General features: G+C 46.1%; 1 protein-coding gene across 1 annotated transcript; it reads left to right on the top strand.

The window, feature by feature from the left end:
* The first annotated feature begins 4,283 nt into the window (after positions 1 to 4,283).
* Positions 4,284 to 14,404, top strand: YIPF7 (Yip1 domain family member 7). Its single transcript, XM_087723808.1, has 5 exons — positions 4,284 to 4,384; positions 5,762 to 5,907; positions 11,273 to 11,418; positions 12,360 to 12,541; positions 13,928 to 14,404. The coding sequence occupies exons 1-5, from the start codon at positions 4,284 to 4,286 to the stop codon at positions 14,088 to 14,090; spliced, it is 738 nt and encodes a 245-aa protein (XP_087579934.1). The 3' UTR covers positions 14,091 to 14,404.
* The last annotated feature ends 2,165 nt before the right edge of the window (positions 14,405 to 16,569 follow it).

Below are 16,569 nucleotides of genomic sequence, written 5' to 3'. Positions count from 1 at the left end.
CACCGCCCTGCAGTTGCTTGACCTTGGGATGGGTTATGTAGTCGCAGCTGCGCCTTGCAAATAATTTTTTCTTTCCTGGGAAAACGCTTTAGAAAAAACTCTTAGGAAAGTTTGGGGGAAAAGGGGGCTCGGAAGTGCCAACCTGGGAACAAAAAGAATCACTCTTTATATTTGTTGTAAGTCTATAAAGCGAGGGGAAAAAGCGGCGAAAGCATCTCACGCGCATGCGCCTTAGAGCAGAGAAGCCAGGGGAAGCGTTCTATTGGTTTAACCGCATGGGAAGAGGGGGGGGGAGGAAGCTACTACAGCTCCCGGCAGCCTCAGTGGGCGGGGCCAGCAGCAAAGGTTTATGGGAGTCGTAGTTTAAAGGCAAGGCTGCATTACTGCAGCTCGCCTACGGGACTTTGAAACAGCGCAGCAATCCAGGGCTGGAAGGGACCTCAGAGGTCATCTAGCCCAACTCCCTGCTCCAGCAGGAGATCTGACAACGGCGTTAAAAAGAGCGACTTGTGATCCTTTTACACCCTCACGACACCATGATCAAAATCCCAGACGCTTGGCAAATGACTCACATTTACGACGGTTGAAGGGTCCCGGGTTACGTGATCCCCTTTTACGACCTTCTGATGAGCAAAAACAAGGGGGAAGCAAGATTCACTTAACAACCCTGTTGCTCATTTAACAACGTCAGGGATTCACTTAACAACGGTGGCCAGAAAGGTTGCAAAACGGGGCAAAGCTCTCTTAACAAATGTCTTAGCAACAGCAATTGTGGTCGTAAGTCGAGGGCTGCCTGGATTGGAAGGTGTGGTGGAATGGGGACTGCTGTGCCTGTTCCCTTTGAATTCTTGGCAGGAAAGGTGAAGGATATTAAGCTAACAAACAAATAAAATTAATAACGTAAGTATTGGAGGAATCACAAAAGGGGAAGCGAACAAACAATATTCAATTGCATCCCAAAAAGAAGAAAATATCCAGCTGCCTGCAAGGAATATAAATCCTTCCATCCTTCCATTCAGTCCATCCAGTCGGAGCTGAAGAAGCTTCTTGGAATAAGAAGAGAAACGTCTTCATAGAGAAAAAAAAAACAGAATAGCAATAGCAGTTAGACTTATATACCGCTTCATGGGGCTTTCAGCCCTCTCTAAGCGGTTTACAGAGTCAGCATATTTGCCCCCAACAACAATCCGGGTCCTCATTTCACCCACCTCGGAAGGATGGAAGGCTGAGTCAACCTTGAGCCGGTGAGATTTGAACCGCTGAACTGCAGATAGCAGTCAGCTGAAGTGGCCTGCGGTACTGCACCCTAACCACTGCGCCACCTCATCCAGTGGCTTCTTGAAAAAGCATCTTTGGGACAACCGTGACCTGGATGACGGAGAATCTCTACAGACTTTTAACTACACAATTTGGGACGAACACTTTTGGGATGGTGGGGGAGTAGGAATGGATTTTTTTTGGGGGGGGGGAATGCAGACTACAAGAACAACTGTAGTTTTTCTTAACTACAGACAGTATTATTGCACGAGTTTTTATAAATGCAACTTTTGGGGGTTTGGCGCATAATGACATCATATATTCCTTCCTTTGTGTAAGTTGAAAAATATCTGTTGGTGTCTCCTTCTATCAACTTTTGATAATGAGAGGAAGAGAAAGGAAGGAAGAAAAAAGTAAGGAGAGGAGGGTGGAAGGGAGAGAAAGAGAAGGAGAGAGGGTAGGAAGGGGAAGAGGAAGAGAGGAGTGGGGGAGAGGTAAGGGAAGAGGAAGGGTAAGGAGAGGAGGGTGGAAGGGAGAGAAAGAGAAGGAGAGAGGGTAGGAAGGGGAAGAGGAAGAGTAGGAGTAGGGGAGAGGTAAAGGAAGAAGGAAGAGGAACTAGAGGAGGAAGGAAGAAAGTAGAGAAGGGAGGGAGGGAGAAAAGAAAGGGAAAATAAGGTGGTGTTAAAACAGGCGGATGGGATGATAAATAAAGCAACTCAAACTGTATATTATAATCTTTTAAACGGAATAACAAATGTATAAGAATGACAAATGTAAAGGTAAGAATAACTATATGAATGCATACCTATAATTGTGTGTCAGAGAATAAAAAATAAAAAAAAACTTTTTAAAAAACTTTTGATCACCGGGACTTTATATTTCAAGAGCAAAAATGACCAATCTTTGAAAAAATTATGCGGTGTCTTCTTTCGTCTTTCAATTATTAGTATGGTTGCCAAGTTATTCCTTTTTGGACATGTTTCCCCTGACAGTCAATGCTTCTCTCTCCGTCATCCAACTGTTGAGAGGCCAAATTTAGGATGGTATAAATAGCGCAGGAACACGCAGGTTAATATAGGGAAAAACACTTGCTTGGATTTTGCTGTTTGTAAACTGAATCGCAAGGTACGTTCTTTAAACACCCTTAATTTTTAATTTTTTAAAAAGTGCAGCTCGTTTCATAAATCAGCTCTTGGTAGCTTTCCCACGCCTTAAATGAGGAAGGAAAGCTTGTTGGCTGTCTTCTTTTTGTTTCGATTCGGTGCTTCCAAGAAATATTAATGGCATTTCAAAGCATGATTAAATTTTAAAATATTATCTGGAGGTGCTTTTAGGAATGCCGACACTTCAACTCCTAATTATATTTGTGCATAATTCATAGGAAATGTCATAGTTCCCATTAAAAAAATCCCAACTTTATTATACTTATTAAAAATAAATCGGGGTTTTGTTGGTTTGCTTGTTTTATATTTGAGAACACATTTTTCGTTAATTAGGAAAGAAGTAAAATTGCTGCACGGAATAATACTTTTTTCTAATAAATGAAGGTGTAAGATTGAAGCGGGTTAGTCTGCTAAGATTTGAAACACAATTTGCTAATTAGCAAGAAATAAAATTGCCCCCCTGGCCAAATTGTTTTATAAAGTATTTTTTTAATAAATGAGGGCGTAAGATTGAAGCATATTATCCTGATTGCAGGCAATCAAGTAAACAAATATGAAAATAAATATAATCAGTAGTCCTCAACTTACGACCACAATGAATCCCAAAATTTATGCTGCTAAGCGAGACAGTTGTTAGGTGAACTTTTGTCCCATTGTACGACTTCTCTTGCCAGTGAATCACCGCAGTCGTTAAGTGAGTAACCTGGTTGTTAAATGTATCTGTTTTACCCGCTGAGTTTGCTTGTCAGAAGGTCGCAAAAAGTTATCACAAGGCCCCGTTGTATTGCAACCGTCATAAATGTGAGTCACTTGCCAAGCGTCTGGATTTTCGTCACGCTGCAACAGTCGAAGTGGCAAAAATGATGATAAGTCCCTCTTTTTCAGGGCCGTTGCAACTTTGAACGCTCTTTAAACAAACTGTTGTAAGTTGAGGACTAAATGTAGGAAATTGTTAAGTAGCTGTCAGGCTTCCCACAACTCAGACCTCTAAATGAAAATGATACCTGGCTCCATTTGTTGAGAAAGATATAGTTTTATTAAGACATCAAGTCTATTGCAGCATTGCATAGTCAGAACTGAGAATCATGTGTCAACGTGACCCAACAAATGCGCGCACGACAAAAGCACGCCGACAAAACCGCGGCGAGAAAACCGTGACGTCATAAACATGCCCACAACAACGCGCCGACAAAACCACGCCAAAACCGGGTTAGGGTTAGGGTTAGGGTTAGGGTTAGGTTCAGGGTTAGGTTCAGGGTTAGGTTCAGGGTTAGGGTTAGGGTTAGGGTTAGGGTTAGGGTTAGGGTTAGGGTTAGGGTTAGGGTTAGGGTTAGGGTTAGGTTCAGGGTTAGGGTTAGGGTTAGGGTTAGGTTTAGGGTTAGGGTTAGGGTTAGGTTCAGGGTTAGGGTTAGGGTTAGGGTTAGGGTTAGGGTTAGGGTTAGGGTTAGGGTTAGGGTTAGGGTTAGGGTTAGGGTTAGGGTTAGGGTTAAGTTTAGGGTTAGGTTCAGGGTTAGGTTCAGGTTCAGGGTTAGGGTTAGGGTTAGGGTTAGGTTTAGGGTTAGGGTTAGGTTTAGGTTTAGGTTTAGGGTTAGGTTTAGGGTTAGGGTTAGGGTTAGGGTTAGGGTTAGGGTTAGAACTCGCGGTTATTACTTGTTTGTTGAAGGCGCGCTGTTGTTGGCGCGCTGTTGTCCGAGCGCTTCTGTGCTCATTCGTTGGCGCGATTTAGAACTTGCGGTTTTCTCACCGCGGTTTCGTCAGTGCGCTATTGTCGAGCGCGCATTTGTCGGTGAACCATTAATAAATCCCAGGCATTCCTGCCGGTATGAATGAAGACTAACATTTTTTTTAAAAAACCTTCTTAGGATGTCCAACTTTCTGCAGTTCGATATGGATTTTTACCAATCGAACTACGTCGCTGACAATCAAGAGGAAAACTCTGGGGGGCCCGAAGACTCTGGAGAAAAGTGAGACTGTACATTATTTCATTTTATCATGGTGTTAAATCTCTATATTTAATATATATTGTATAGTTTTTTTTGTAATCTACGTAATCAAACCTAGTTATTTGCACAGTTGAACACTTTATGGTACTTATTTAAAGGAAGAAATCAAGCAAAGAGCCCAGTATTTTTTAGGACCATGGAGGGTTTTTCTGTTGAAAATTCTGCCCCAATAAAATGATGTAGCCCATTTACCTACCTTCAACTTACCAGTGCTTCATCTCTGCAGGTGAGATAGTGTAGGAGAAGGGGGGGAGGGAGGGAGGAAGAGAGAAAAGGAGAGGAGGAGGAAGGAAGGAAAGGAAGAAGAGTGGAGGGAGGGAGGGAGATGGGAATAGGAGGGAGGGAAGGAAGGGGGATGGGGAAGGAAGGAGATAGGAAGGAAAAGAGATGGGAGAATGGATGGATGAATGAATGAATGAATGAAGCAAGGGAGCAAGATGGGAATAGGAGGGAAGGAAGGAAGGAAGGGAGGAAGGAAGGAAGGAAGGAAGGAAGGGAGATGAGGGTAGGAAGGAGATACAAAGGAAAGGAGATAGAATAAGGAAAGAAGGGAGGGAGGGAGGAAAGGAAAGGAAAGGAGAGGAGAGGAGGAAGAAGGAAGGAAGGAAAGGAGATGGGAGAAGGAAAGAAGGAAAGAAGGAGGGAAGAAGAGACAAAGAGAATTGGGAGGGAGGGAGGGAGGGAGGAAGATGGAAACATGAGGGAGAGAAGGAAGGAAGGAGAGGAGAGAAGGAAGGAAGGAAGGAAGGAAGGAAAGGAGATGGGAGAAGGATAGAAGGAGAATTGGGATGGAGGGAGGGAGGAAGGAAGATGGGAACAGGAGGGAGGGAAGGAAGGAAGGGGGATTAGGAGAGAAGGAGATAGGAAGGAAAAGAGATGGGAGAATAGATGGATGAATGAATGAATGAATGAATGAATAAAGGGAGCAAGGTGGGAATAGGAGAGCAGGAAGGGAGATGGAAGTAGGAAGGATATACAAAGGAAAGGAGATGGGATAAGGAAAGAAGGAAGGGGAGAAGAGAAAGAGATGGAAGAAGGAAGGGAGGGAGGGAGGGAGATGGAAGAAGGAAGAAAATAAGGTATTTAAGTGGGGGGGGGGTCCATGGTGAAGAAGAAGGTTGAGAACCAGTGGTCTAAAACATGAGTGTCCAACCTTGGCCATTTCAAGACTTGTGGACTTCAATTCCCATAAGCCGGCTGGGGAATTCTGGGAGTTGAAGTCCAAAAGTCTTAAACTGGCCAAGTTTGGCTAAAGAAACCTTCACCGAATCTTCCCCTTCCCGTGAGGGTCTCTTCATTCCAGCTGCACCTGTTTTGAATGCTTTCTTTCTATCCTAGAGTCCAGACAGGCCCTTGGTCGCAATCCAAGGCCTATTCTTCTCAACCGCTTGAAGGTCAGATCTTTCAACCCGCAGATGCTTCTCCGTTTCCATCCAACCAGACTTATTCCGATAGTTTTGATGAAGAGCCTCCGTTGCTTGAAGGTACAAAACCAACACAATTATGCCCTTTGTATGTTCCGGCTGATGAATACTTCTCACAGATTCGAGAATAACCAATAACTTACCATATTTTTTGGAGTATAAGGCGCTCCAAAGTATAAGACGCACATAGCTTTTGGGGAGGAAAACAAGGGGGGGGGGGAAATCTGCCTGCCTTCCAGCAATTTGCCTCCTTGTAACAAACAGCCCATTTCAGTTTCAGTTTCAGCACAGCCTGATTAACAGCTGGCTGTTGGTTGTATTGTCCTCCCGACGATCAGCTGTTTCAGGCTGCAGGGATTGCCATTGCCTATTCCCGCCTCCGCGCACTCCATTTTCGGCCTCTGCATCCTGTTTTCAGCCTCCGCACCAGAGGTGGTATTCAGCAGGTTCTGACCAGTTCTGGAGAACCAGTAGCAGAAATTTTGAGTAGTTCGGAGAACCGGTAAATGCCACCTCTGGCTGGCCCCGCCCCCATCTATTCTCTGCCTCCTGAGTCCTAGCTGATCAGGAGGAAATGGGGATTTTGCAGTGTCCTTCCCCTGCCACACCCACCAAGCCATGCCCACAGAACCAGCATTAAAAAAAATTGAATCCCACCACTGTTCTGCACGTCCTGCGTGCCCCATTTTCTGCCCGTTCCAGGTGGGGGGGGGGAATTGGGATGGGCGGAAAATGGGGCATGGAGAAGCCAAAAAAGGGGCGCTCAGAGGCCAAAAATGGAATGCAGAGGTCAAAAATGGGGTGCGCAGAGGCAATAGGCAATGGCAATCCCTGCAGCCTGAAACAGCTGATCGTTGAGAGGCTGATATTTACTTTGTTGAACTTTTACTGCAGATCGACGTATTTCTTTCTTTGATTGATAGCTCAACTTTCCTCCCGGAGCTCATAGAACTGTAGAATCAGAAAGGACCACACTTAGCCCAAAACTAATCTAGAAATAGCAAATATTCCTATATTTTTTTCCACAACAGAAATATTTTTCTGATGCAGATTGGGCTACACAGAATTACCAGCCCAAAATGACTTGGTCAGCCTCCACGGCGAAGGGTGGACTAGACTTTGGTTCTTCTTGGTGTCAGCCCAACATCAGCATACATCTGCCTACAATCTGCCAGCATTCCATCAATTCAGAATAGAGCTGGAAGGGGCCTTGGAGGTCTTCTAGTCCAGCCCCCTGCTCAAGCAGGAGATCCTATACCACTTCAGACAAGTGGCTGTCCGGTCCTTTCTTAAAAACCTCCAGTGATGGAGCACCCACAACTTCGGAAGGCAACTTCTGTTCCACTGGTTAATTGTCCTCACCGTTAGGAAGTTTCTCCTTAATTCCAGGTTGGGTCCCTCTTTGATAAGTTTCCATCTGTTGCTTCTTGTCTTGTCTTCAGATTGCTTTGGAGAACAGGTCCATCCCTTCTCCTCAAATAGAGGAAGACAGCTGTCATGTTAGAAAAGCTGGAAAAAACCTTTTGTGGGTTCACGTAGTTGGAAGGGGCCTTGTAGGTCATCTAGTCCAACCCCCCCCATCCGAGCAGGAGACCCTACACCATTTCTGACACATGGCAGTCCAGTCTCTTCTTGAAAACCTCCAGCGATGAAGCTCCCACAACCTCCGAAGGCAACTTCTTCCATGGGTTGATGGTCCTCACGGAGGAATTCTAAGGAAAATTCCTAAGGAGGAATTTTCTGACCGTGAGGACCATCAACCCATGGAAGAAGTTCCAGATTGCTTGTCTCCTTGATGAGTTTTCATCCATTGTTTCTTGTTTGGCCTTCAAGGGCTTTGGAGAATAGCTTGACCCGCTCCTCTCTGTGGCAGCCCCTCAAATCCTGGAAGATTCCTATCATCTCTCCCCTCGTCCTTCTTTTCTCGCCAATTACCTCCACCAGACCGATTAGATCCCACAGACTAGGCCTCCTCCGAATTCCATCCGCCGGCCAGTGTCGACTGGCGACTACCCGGAGGAGAGCCTTCTCTGTGGCTGCTCCGACCCTCTGGAACGAACTCCCCGTGGAGATTCGGACCCTCACCACCCTCCAGGCCTTCCGCAAAGCCCTTAAAACCTGGCTGTTCCGACAGGCCTGGGGGCTAAAGAACCGTTGCCCCCCTCCTCGAATGGTATGATTGTTGTGTGTTTTTAAATCATGTATTGTTTTTGTGTTGTTGTTAATTTGTCTGTATCCCCCCTTCCCTGGTTTGAGTTGTGAGCCACCCTGAGTCCCCCTTCGGGGGGAAAAGGGCGGCATATAAATGAAATAAACATTCAAACATTCACTCTAGACATATCCAAATCCTGATAATAAAATTTACTGACGTAGAATGCCAAGTTCTGACTTGCCAGCGCGAGAAGCAGATTTAAGAGATCAACAGAGTCGGAAGGGACCTTAGAGGTCATCTAGTCCAACCCCCACCCCCACCCCGCTGAAGCAGGAGACCCTACACAAGCTCACCGAAAGATCTCCGACTACACTCTTACTTCTCTCTTTTTGAGACAAACCGAATTGTAACTCGCTTGATGATCGTAGCGCGGTCCACTTTCAAGGTAAAATGTGTTTAAAATGATGTTGAGTCCGAAGGTGAACAAATCAAAATAAATAAATAAATAAAAACCCGGGAAAGGGGGGGAAAAAACATCATTTTTAATTTGTTGTCTTGCATTTGTAACCTGTTTATGCTCGGAACGACAGCACCCCTATTTGCATAGGAAAGAAAGGCACGAAATCATATTTATGGCACATACATCATGCGCTTTATTGCCTCTAGGTGACAGCATTTCAATAAATTTTGCATTCAGATTCCATCACGCCGCCTTTCCCTCTGTGTTTATACGGCATAGTCAGACATCATGCTAAGATGCCCATAATTAACAAAACGCTTCGTATCATTTTGCTTGCATATCTCATCATACATTTTTTCACGGGTTCTTTTTAAGGGTCAAATTATTCCCCAAAGTCGAAAAAGTTCCTGTGAATCTCAGCAGCATCTATTTCGCGACACAGCCACTAAGTTTTTGTATTTCGAAGAGCGTAAAAATCCCACGTACCAAATCTCTATTTGAGGCACAACTAGACTTGCAAAAAGTCCTTTTAGTGACAATTCAAAGTTACAACGGCCCAAGGATTAAAAACTGGCCAGAAACAATAACAGGAGTCAAAATAGATTGGAAACCAGAAGTTTTTCTACTGGGAATAATGACTACGAAACATAAAGAAAGAAACCCATTATTTAATTTTACACGTAATTACGGCGGCGAGGATTGCCTTCGCTCAGAAATGGGAAAATAAATTGATACCAAGCGAAGATGAAATAATAAGAAAGGTTATAAAGAGCTGAGGTGGCGCAGTGGTTAGAGTGCAGTACTGCAGGCCACTTCAGCTGACTGTTATCTGCAGTTCGGCGGTTCAAATCTCACCGGCTCAAGGTTGACTCAGCCTTCCATCCTTCCGAGGTGGGTAAAATGAGGACCCGGATTGTTATTGGGGGCGATATGCTGACTCGGTAAACCGCTTAGAGAGGGCTAAAAGCCCCATGAAGCGGTATATAAGTCTAACTGCTATTGCTATTGCTATTATGGACTGTGCCGAAATGGACAAATTAACAAAAGAAATCCAGGGGAAAAAAGCAGCAGAATATTACCAGATATGCCGAAAACGGTATAAGTGGATGGAGGGAAGAAACAAGGATCAATGAAGGAAGACAATAAAGGCCAAAAATAGTATTTAAGGAGAATTAACGTGTGTGTGTGTGTGTGTGTGTGTGTGTGTGTGTGTGTGTGACTAAGGACCGTTTCTCCACAGTTATAACCATTGCGGCATTGATGGCCCAGTGAGACCCCAAATTTTGCAAGTCATAGAATATCGTTCAAGGTTCGAATCCCAAACGTGCATTTAAACCCTACAAAATATGAATGTTAAATGTTGGTTCACAGGAGTAATCTTGGCCCCTTTAACTCATGAGGAAATGGCATTATGGGATACACCTGTGGGGTTTTGATTCCACAATTCCGTTGTCTTTCATTAACTTGAAGAGGATATTTTTTTTAAAAAAAAAATTCTGTACAACTAAAAACCGGATTTGAATTTTCTGCGACAACGTGAAATTTATCAGTTTAAATCTTTGGTCTTTTTGCCATTCGGTCTTTGAAACAAGTAAGGCAGCTCCAATCCCATTTCACAAGCTTATATCTAACACGCAACTCCCTCACTGGTCTTTGGAAAATATATATTTTGTTTCATTTATATTTTATAGTATAGTTATTTAAAAAGTTATTTAAAACACACACACACACACACACATTTTATAAATCAAAGCACACCATATTTGTCCTGGAGAAAATCCAAGCGATCAGAATGCAACAAGGTGTTTATCTGTGTGAATCTTGTTCAACCTTTGGCTTGCCTAATTGTGTTGCTTATCTGGAGTTTCTGTCTGACCCAGCCTTTCTGATCAGATGACCCAATCTGCATTTCTTAAAGCTGGCCTTCTTAGTTTCCGCTTGGGACAAGGAGACTAGGGCTGGTTTCTTAAGATTTCCCCCCATTTCTCCTTTAGGGATAATATTCTATCCTACCTTGTAATATCCCCCCAAATATTTCATTGTTGAGGAAGGTGGGCGGGTGCTGAATTTCAACCATGGGGGAGCAAATTAAGATCTTCAATTATCTTATGAGTCATTAGAACATCACATTCTTTTCTTCTTTTTTTCTCGGTGTCTTTGATGACCCATTACACAAAGGTGTTCTGACCGAGGCTTCCCAAGAGCATGAAGCCAACTCCTTGTCCCGACAAAAAACCCTTTTATTAATTTAACTGTGAATTCTGCTCACTCACATCCAGCAAAGTCTTTCAAGGGAGGATTTACGGTCACAGACCTTATCTGGCTTGGAGAGCTGCCAGGCCGATCTCTGCAAAACCTGTCGAGGAGTCTCGGAGAGTCACGAACCAATTAAGCGAATGAATTGTCTCCTGCAAACTCCACTCCCCTTTCGCTCCTCTTTTATTCCCTCTGGGAGGGGACATTCATCGTCCCACTGTGGCCTTCCTCCCAAGTCAACCCCTGTTGTTTAGCTCTTCCCTTTGTCTGGCAACTCTGCGCATGCGCACACTGGAAACAGGCTCCAGCTGTTCGTCTGCTTCACTGATGTCTGACTCTGAAGGCAGCTGATAATTGTCAGACGGCTCTGGCCCCCTCTCTGCCTCCGACACAGAGCCCTCCTCAGAGCCTTCCCCAGACTCCAGGACTGGCCCAGGTTCCTCCCCAACCTCCTCACTGTCCGAATCTGCTGCCAGCTCCACTGTCCACTGGTGGGCCACAACAATGGCTTTCCTTCCCGTTACGTACAATGAAGCTTTTTCTGTTTTCTGTTGCAGAGCTGGGAATCAACTTTCACCACATTTGGCAAAAAACATTAACCGTGCTGAATCCCGTGAAGCCGGCTGAAGCCAGCATTATGAACGAGACTGACCTGGCTGGCCCTTTGGTTTTCTGCTTGGCTCTGGGGTCAACGTGGCTCTTGGTAGGCTAAACCTCTTCGCTCTAAGTGAATGTATCTGTCAATCACGGACTCCAATATTATAGCTGGCCTGAGATAGTTTTTTAAAAAGGGGTAGATTTTTTTTTAATAAGTCGTGTCTGGGGATTCCTTCCACTTTAAAATGTCTTGGTACGGCTGCACTTGGAATACTGCATCCAGCTTTGGTCACCACAACATTTTAAGAAGATGTTGGATAACCACTTGTCTGAAGTGGTGTACGATTTCTGTTGTGGGCCAGCAGGAGCCGTTGGAGCTGCCACCAGACTCCGACAGCGAGGGGCCCTATGAGTCGGCCCTGGAGGATGTGGAGGACCCTGGACAGGGTTCTGACTCCGAGCAGGGCACAGAGAGACTGGTTGGCCACCAGGTGGCCCCTGAGCCTTGGATCAGTGGGGAGGAGACAAGGGCGAGCGATCCAGAAACCAACAGTGAGTTGTTCCAGGATGCACGCCGTCGAAGAGCTACTTGGCGTCAAGAACAATTACGTAATTACAGGAGATACTTACGCTCAGCGAATGGTCATTAGGTTCCTCTCCAGACTTTAAAAAAGACCGCTTGTGCCACGCTGGATTGCTGCCAAGGTTTGTCGGACTTGCTGCCAAGTTCCTTATCTGTTTGTTTACTTGGCTTTCAGCCACCAAGAGTCTGGTCTTGTTATTAAAGGACATTCTCATTAAGCATGTCTCGGCTTTCGTTACTGGACGGAGGAGGGAGTCAGAACAGTTTTCCTGCCTTATCAGGGAGTAGAAGACCTTCATGGTCCCTTCCAACTCTGTAATTCTATTCTATTCTATTAGAATTTGGGGCTCAGTTGGAGTCGTACGTCGAGCACCCCCCGTGTTGAAAAATAGGACAGTTTGTCTTCTCTAACCCCACCGCCTTCGGCCGCCGTTCACTGCTCTTCTCTTTGCTCATTCTTGCAGGCAGGAAAAGTCCATTTTAGCTACGTTCATGGCACAAGTGTGGTCGGCTGCCTAGCGATCCACGCGTTGTTGAACCTGATGAGCGTTGTAGGGGTTTCCCGCGGATGCGTCGCGAGTGTGCTGGGCTACAGTCTGTTGCCCATGGTGATCTTGTCCACCTGCGCCGTCTTTTTCTCCTTGCAGTAAGTAGCCTCTGAAATGCTGTGAATGGGAAGAAGTGGGCGTTCAGGCAGGTTACGACAAAGTATTTGTAGCTTGGGGTCCAAACACAGGGGTCCTTGGTGCTCTCTGAGCTGGGTGGTTTTCTTGCGTGACCCGACAAATGCGAGCATGGCAAAAGCGCGGTGACGAAACCGCGGTGTGAAAACTGCGACCTCATCAACGTGCCGAAAACAGCGCGCCGACAGAAGCATGATTTAAGTTAAGGTAAGGTTTAAGTTCAGGGTTAGGTTTAGGTTTAGGTTCAGGGTTAGGTTTAGGGTTAGGTTCAGGGTTAGGTTTAGGGTTTGGTTCTGGGTTAGGTTCAGGGTTAGGTTTAGAGTTAGGTTTAGGTTTAGGTTCAGGGTTAGGTTCAGGGTTAGGTTTAGAGTTAGGTTTAGGGTTAAGTTCAGGGTTAGCTTCAGGGTTAGGTTTAGGGTTAAGTTCAGGGTTAGGTTTAGGGTTTGGTTCTGGGTTAGGTTCAGGGTTAGGTTTAGAGTTAGGTTTAGGTTTAGGTTCAGGGTTAGGTTTAGGGTTAGGTTCAGGGTTAGGTTTAGAGTTAGGTTTAGGGTTAAGTTCAGGGTTAGCTTCAGGGTTAGGTTTAGGGTTAAGTTCAGGGTTAGGTTTAGGGTTAGGTTCAGGGTTAGGTTTAGGGTTAGGTTCAGGGTTAGGTTTAGGGTTAGGTTCAGGGTTAGGTTTAGGGTTAAGTTCAGGGTTAGGTTTAGGGTTAGGTTTAGAGTGTGCTTCTTTCGGCGCGCTGTTGTCGGCGCGCTTCTGCGCTCATTCGTCAGCGCGATTTAGAACTCGCGGTTTTCTCACTGCGGTTTCGTCGGGTGCGCTTTTGTCGAGCGCGCATTTGTCGGTGAACCGTTTTCTTGCAGACGTTCCGTGACCCAACTAGGTAACAGCATCAGTGCTAGAAGTGGGTGGGGTTTGCAGAAGAGAAGGAGAAAGATTATGGGGTCTTTGGTGCTCTTTAAACTTGGTAGTTCCCTTGTAACTTTCAACAGTTGTAAGTTGAGAATGACCTCTGCCTTCACGGGCTGCAGCCAGAGGAGAATTGCCGCTGGTTCATCCCGGATCAGGCCTACTGGTAGTAGCGGGGCTGGGAGGCTCTGTCCACCCGTCCAGACGCTTCTGCCCGTGTGCAGAAGCGTTGCACGTGCACGAGCGAAACGGTAGGAAAAAAATTGCAAACCCACTACTGGGTTTCCCGGAGTCGGTCAACAGAAGTAGAAGCTAAATTGTTCAGGGACCATTGGTTGAGTCGATTTTTGTATAGGCTTGAGGGACAAACCATGTGGAAGCTAACACGGGGTCCTCATTCTTTCCTCCTGATATGAACCCGGTTCTTCTTCTTCTTCTTTCAGAGGGGTCTTTGGGACTTTGGTGGCCCTGATCATAATTGGATGGTGCAGCCTCTCAGCCTCCAAAATCTTTGCTTCCACCTTGGCTATGGAAGGGCAGCAAGTGTTGGTGGCTTATCCCTGCGGCTTATTCTACGGCCTTCTGGCGCTCATCACCATTTTCTGAGCTTTGCTAGCATCGCCGGAGGTCGTCCCCTTCCTCTACCGCAGTGGTGGAGGACCACGTCGCTTTGAGGACTGGTGGACTTCAACTCCCAGAATTCCCGAGCCAACGGGGGCGTCATCATCACCGCCGTGCCATCACTCTGCTGAACTCTTCATTCCCACAGCGCTGTCTCGTTTCTCCTCTCGTCTTTCTGACGATCTGCTCCTCTTGGTTTCTTACGATTTATCCCGTTGCGGTTTGTAACTTACGATTCATGATTGTAACTATGATTTATGACCGATGACCTGCTGTTTGTATGTCTATGGAGATTCTCCGTCATCTCAAAGTTGTCTCAAAGTTGCTTTTTCAAGAGGAAACTGGACTTTCTGATTTTTTCCCCTTTCGAAGTCGTTTCACTTCTCATCCAAGAAGCCGAAGAAGAGAGAGGGAGGGAGGGAGAGAGAGAAGAGAGAGGGAGATAGAGAGATAGAGAGAGAGGGAAAGTGGAGGGAGGGAGAGAGAGAAGACAGAGGGAGATAGAGAGATAGAGAGAGAGAGCGGAGGGAGGGAGAGAGGGAGAGAGAGGAGAGAGAGAGGGAGGGAGGGAGAGAGAGAAGAGAGAGGGAGATAGAGAGATAGAGAGAGAGGGAAAGCGGAGGGAGAGAGGGAGAGAGAGAAAAGAGAGAGAGGGAGGGAGAGAGAGAGAGAGGGAGATAGAGAGATAGAGAGAGAGGGAAAGCGGAGGGAGAGAGGGAGAGAGAGAAAAGAGAGAGAGGGAGGGAGAGAGAGGAGAGAGAGGGAGATTGAGAGATAGAGAGAGAGGGAGAGTGGAGGGAGGGAGAGAGGGAGAGAGAAGAGAGAGGGAGAGAGAGAGAGAGAGAGATGGAGATTGAGAGGGGGGCAGGGAGAGAGAGAGTGAGGGAGAGAGAGAGAGAGAGAGAGAGAGAGAGAGAGAGAGAGAAAGGGTGGGGGAGAGAGATCATGATATCAATTTCTGTAGCCATCCATTTGTTCTCCTTAATGGTGTTCCCGTCTCTCTGCCCCCTTTATGCATTAAACTTCATTAACAATACAAGATTATACGATTTACATTTTATTTCCCTAATGGATGAAAATGAAATACAACCAGGAAGAGAACGCTGGTAATTGCCGAGTGAAAGCTTTAAGCTGCAAATGTTTGGTTTAAAAGCACGAAAAGCTGAGCGGATGGTCCGTCTGTTTGTTTGTTTTTAAAAAGTGCATATAAACATTTTATAAAGTGCAGGGGGAAATCATACGGACCTAAACAATAAGCTTGCTGCTGGGACAGCATTCGGAGGGAAGACTCTGCAGTATCACAGTATTACAAATATGTTGATGGTGGCCAGAGACATTATTCATCCGGTTCGTACCGGTTTGCACGAACCGGTAGTAGAAATTGCGGGTGGGCGTGCCCACTCGCACTGGCTCGATGCCATCCTATTTACACACTTTTTGAGTCCGGGCCCATGTGCGGAAGGGGCGAGCACAAGCAAAGCGCATGCACAGAAGGCTGGGCACATGAATGGAAGGTGCGGATGTCCCCGTGAACCGGTGGTAACAAAATGTGAAACCCGCCACTGATGGTGACCAACAAGCGAATACTGGAACGCATAACATCAGGGGTGTCACTAGAAGGCAAACATCACAAAGCTGCATCTTACTTATTCTGGCCGTGTCATAAGGGAGAATTCACAGGAAAAAAATCAATTTTGTTGGGAAGAGTTGGCGGCAAAAAGGTTAGTGGTAAAAGAGTTAGCGGTAAATCAGGCCACCGAAGAACAGTGTGGTTGGATACCATCAAGGCGGACACCCGCCAGAGAAGAGAACAACTCGGAGAACACTGGTTTACGACCACAACGGACCCCAAAACTTCTGTTGCTAAGTGAGACAGCTGCTAAGTGAGTTTTGCCCCATTTTACAACCTGCCTTGCCACTTTCAGAAGTGAATCATTGCAGCTGATAAGTTTAGTATCAGGGACCGTGGAGATGCTGCAATGCAGAGGTGGGTTCCTACCAGTTCGGCCTGGTTTGGCCGAGTAGTTAGTAACTCGGCCTGCCATGCCCCTGAACTGGTTCTCTCAGAGGCGCCTTAGGGGCTGCCATCTTGTTTTTTACTTCTGTGCATGCGCAGAGCATTTTTTATTGTATTGCGCATATGTGCACAGCAAATCCCCGCTCAAACCGGCAGAAGCAGCAGCCAGAACCCACTGTAAAAACTCATCTCCATTCACCCAGACTCCACCCCGCAAAGGGTTATGGGGTCGGTAAAAGACGATGGTGATGGGAGACAGGAGCTGACGTCGCAACGACACGACGTGTGATCTCGGAGCTCCGAGATTGCAGTTGATACTTTTGCTGCTGGACGGTCCTTTTGGACCTAAACCATCCTGAAGAGACAGTGACAGGGAAGAGTATGTCTTGCTGATCTCAGGGACACCGCAAAGTCCCTGATTGATCCAAGAGAATCTCTTCTTGCCAG

This window comes from Thamnophis sirtalis, unplaced genomic scaffold (genome assembly GCF_051295495.1).
Source record: "Thamnophis sirtalis isolate CommonGarterSnake01/CBP01778 unplaced genomic scaffold, rThaSir2_p1.2 scaffold_10, whole genome shotgun sequence".
Classification (NCBI taxonomy): Eukaryota; Metazoa; Chordata; class Lepidosauria; order Squamata; family Natricidae; genus Thamnophis; species Thamnophis sirtalis.
Note: the sequence above shows the minus strand (reverse complement) of the source record. Positions and strands in the feature narration are given on the sequence as shown.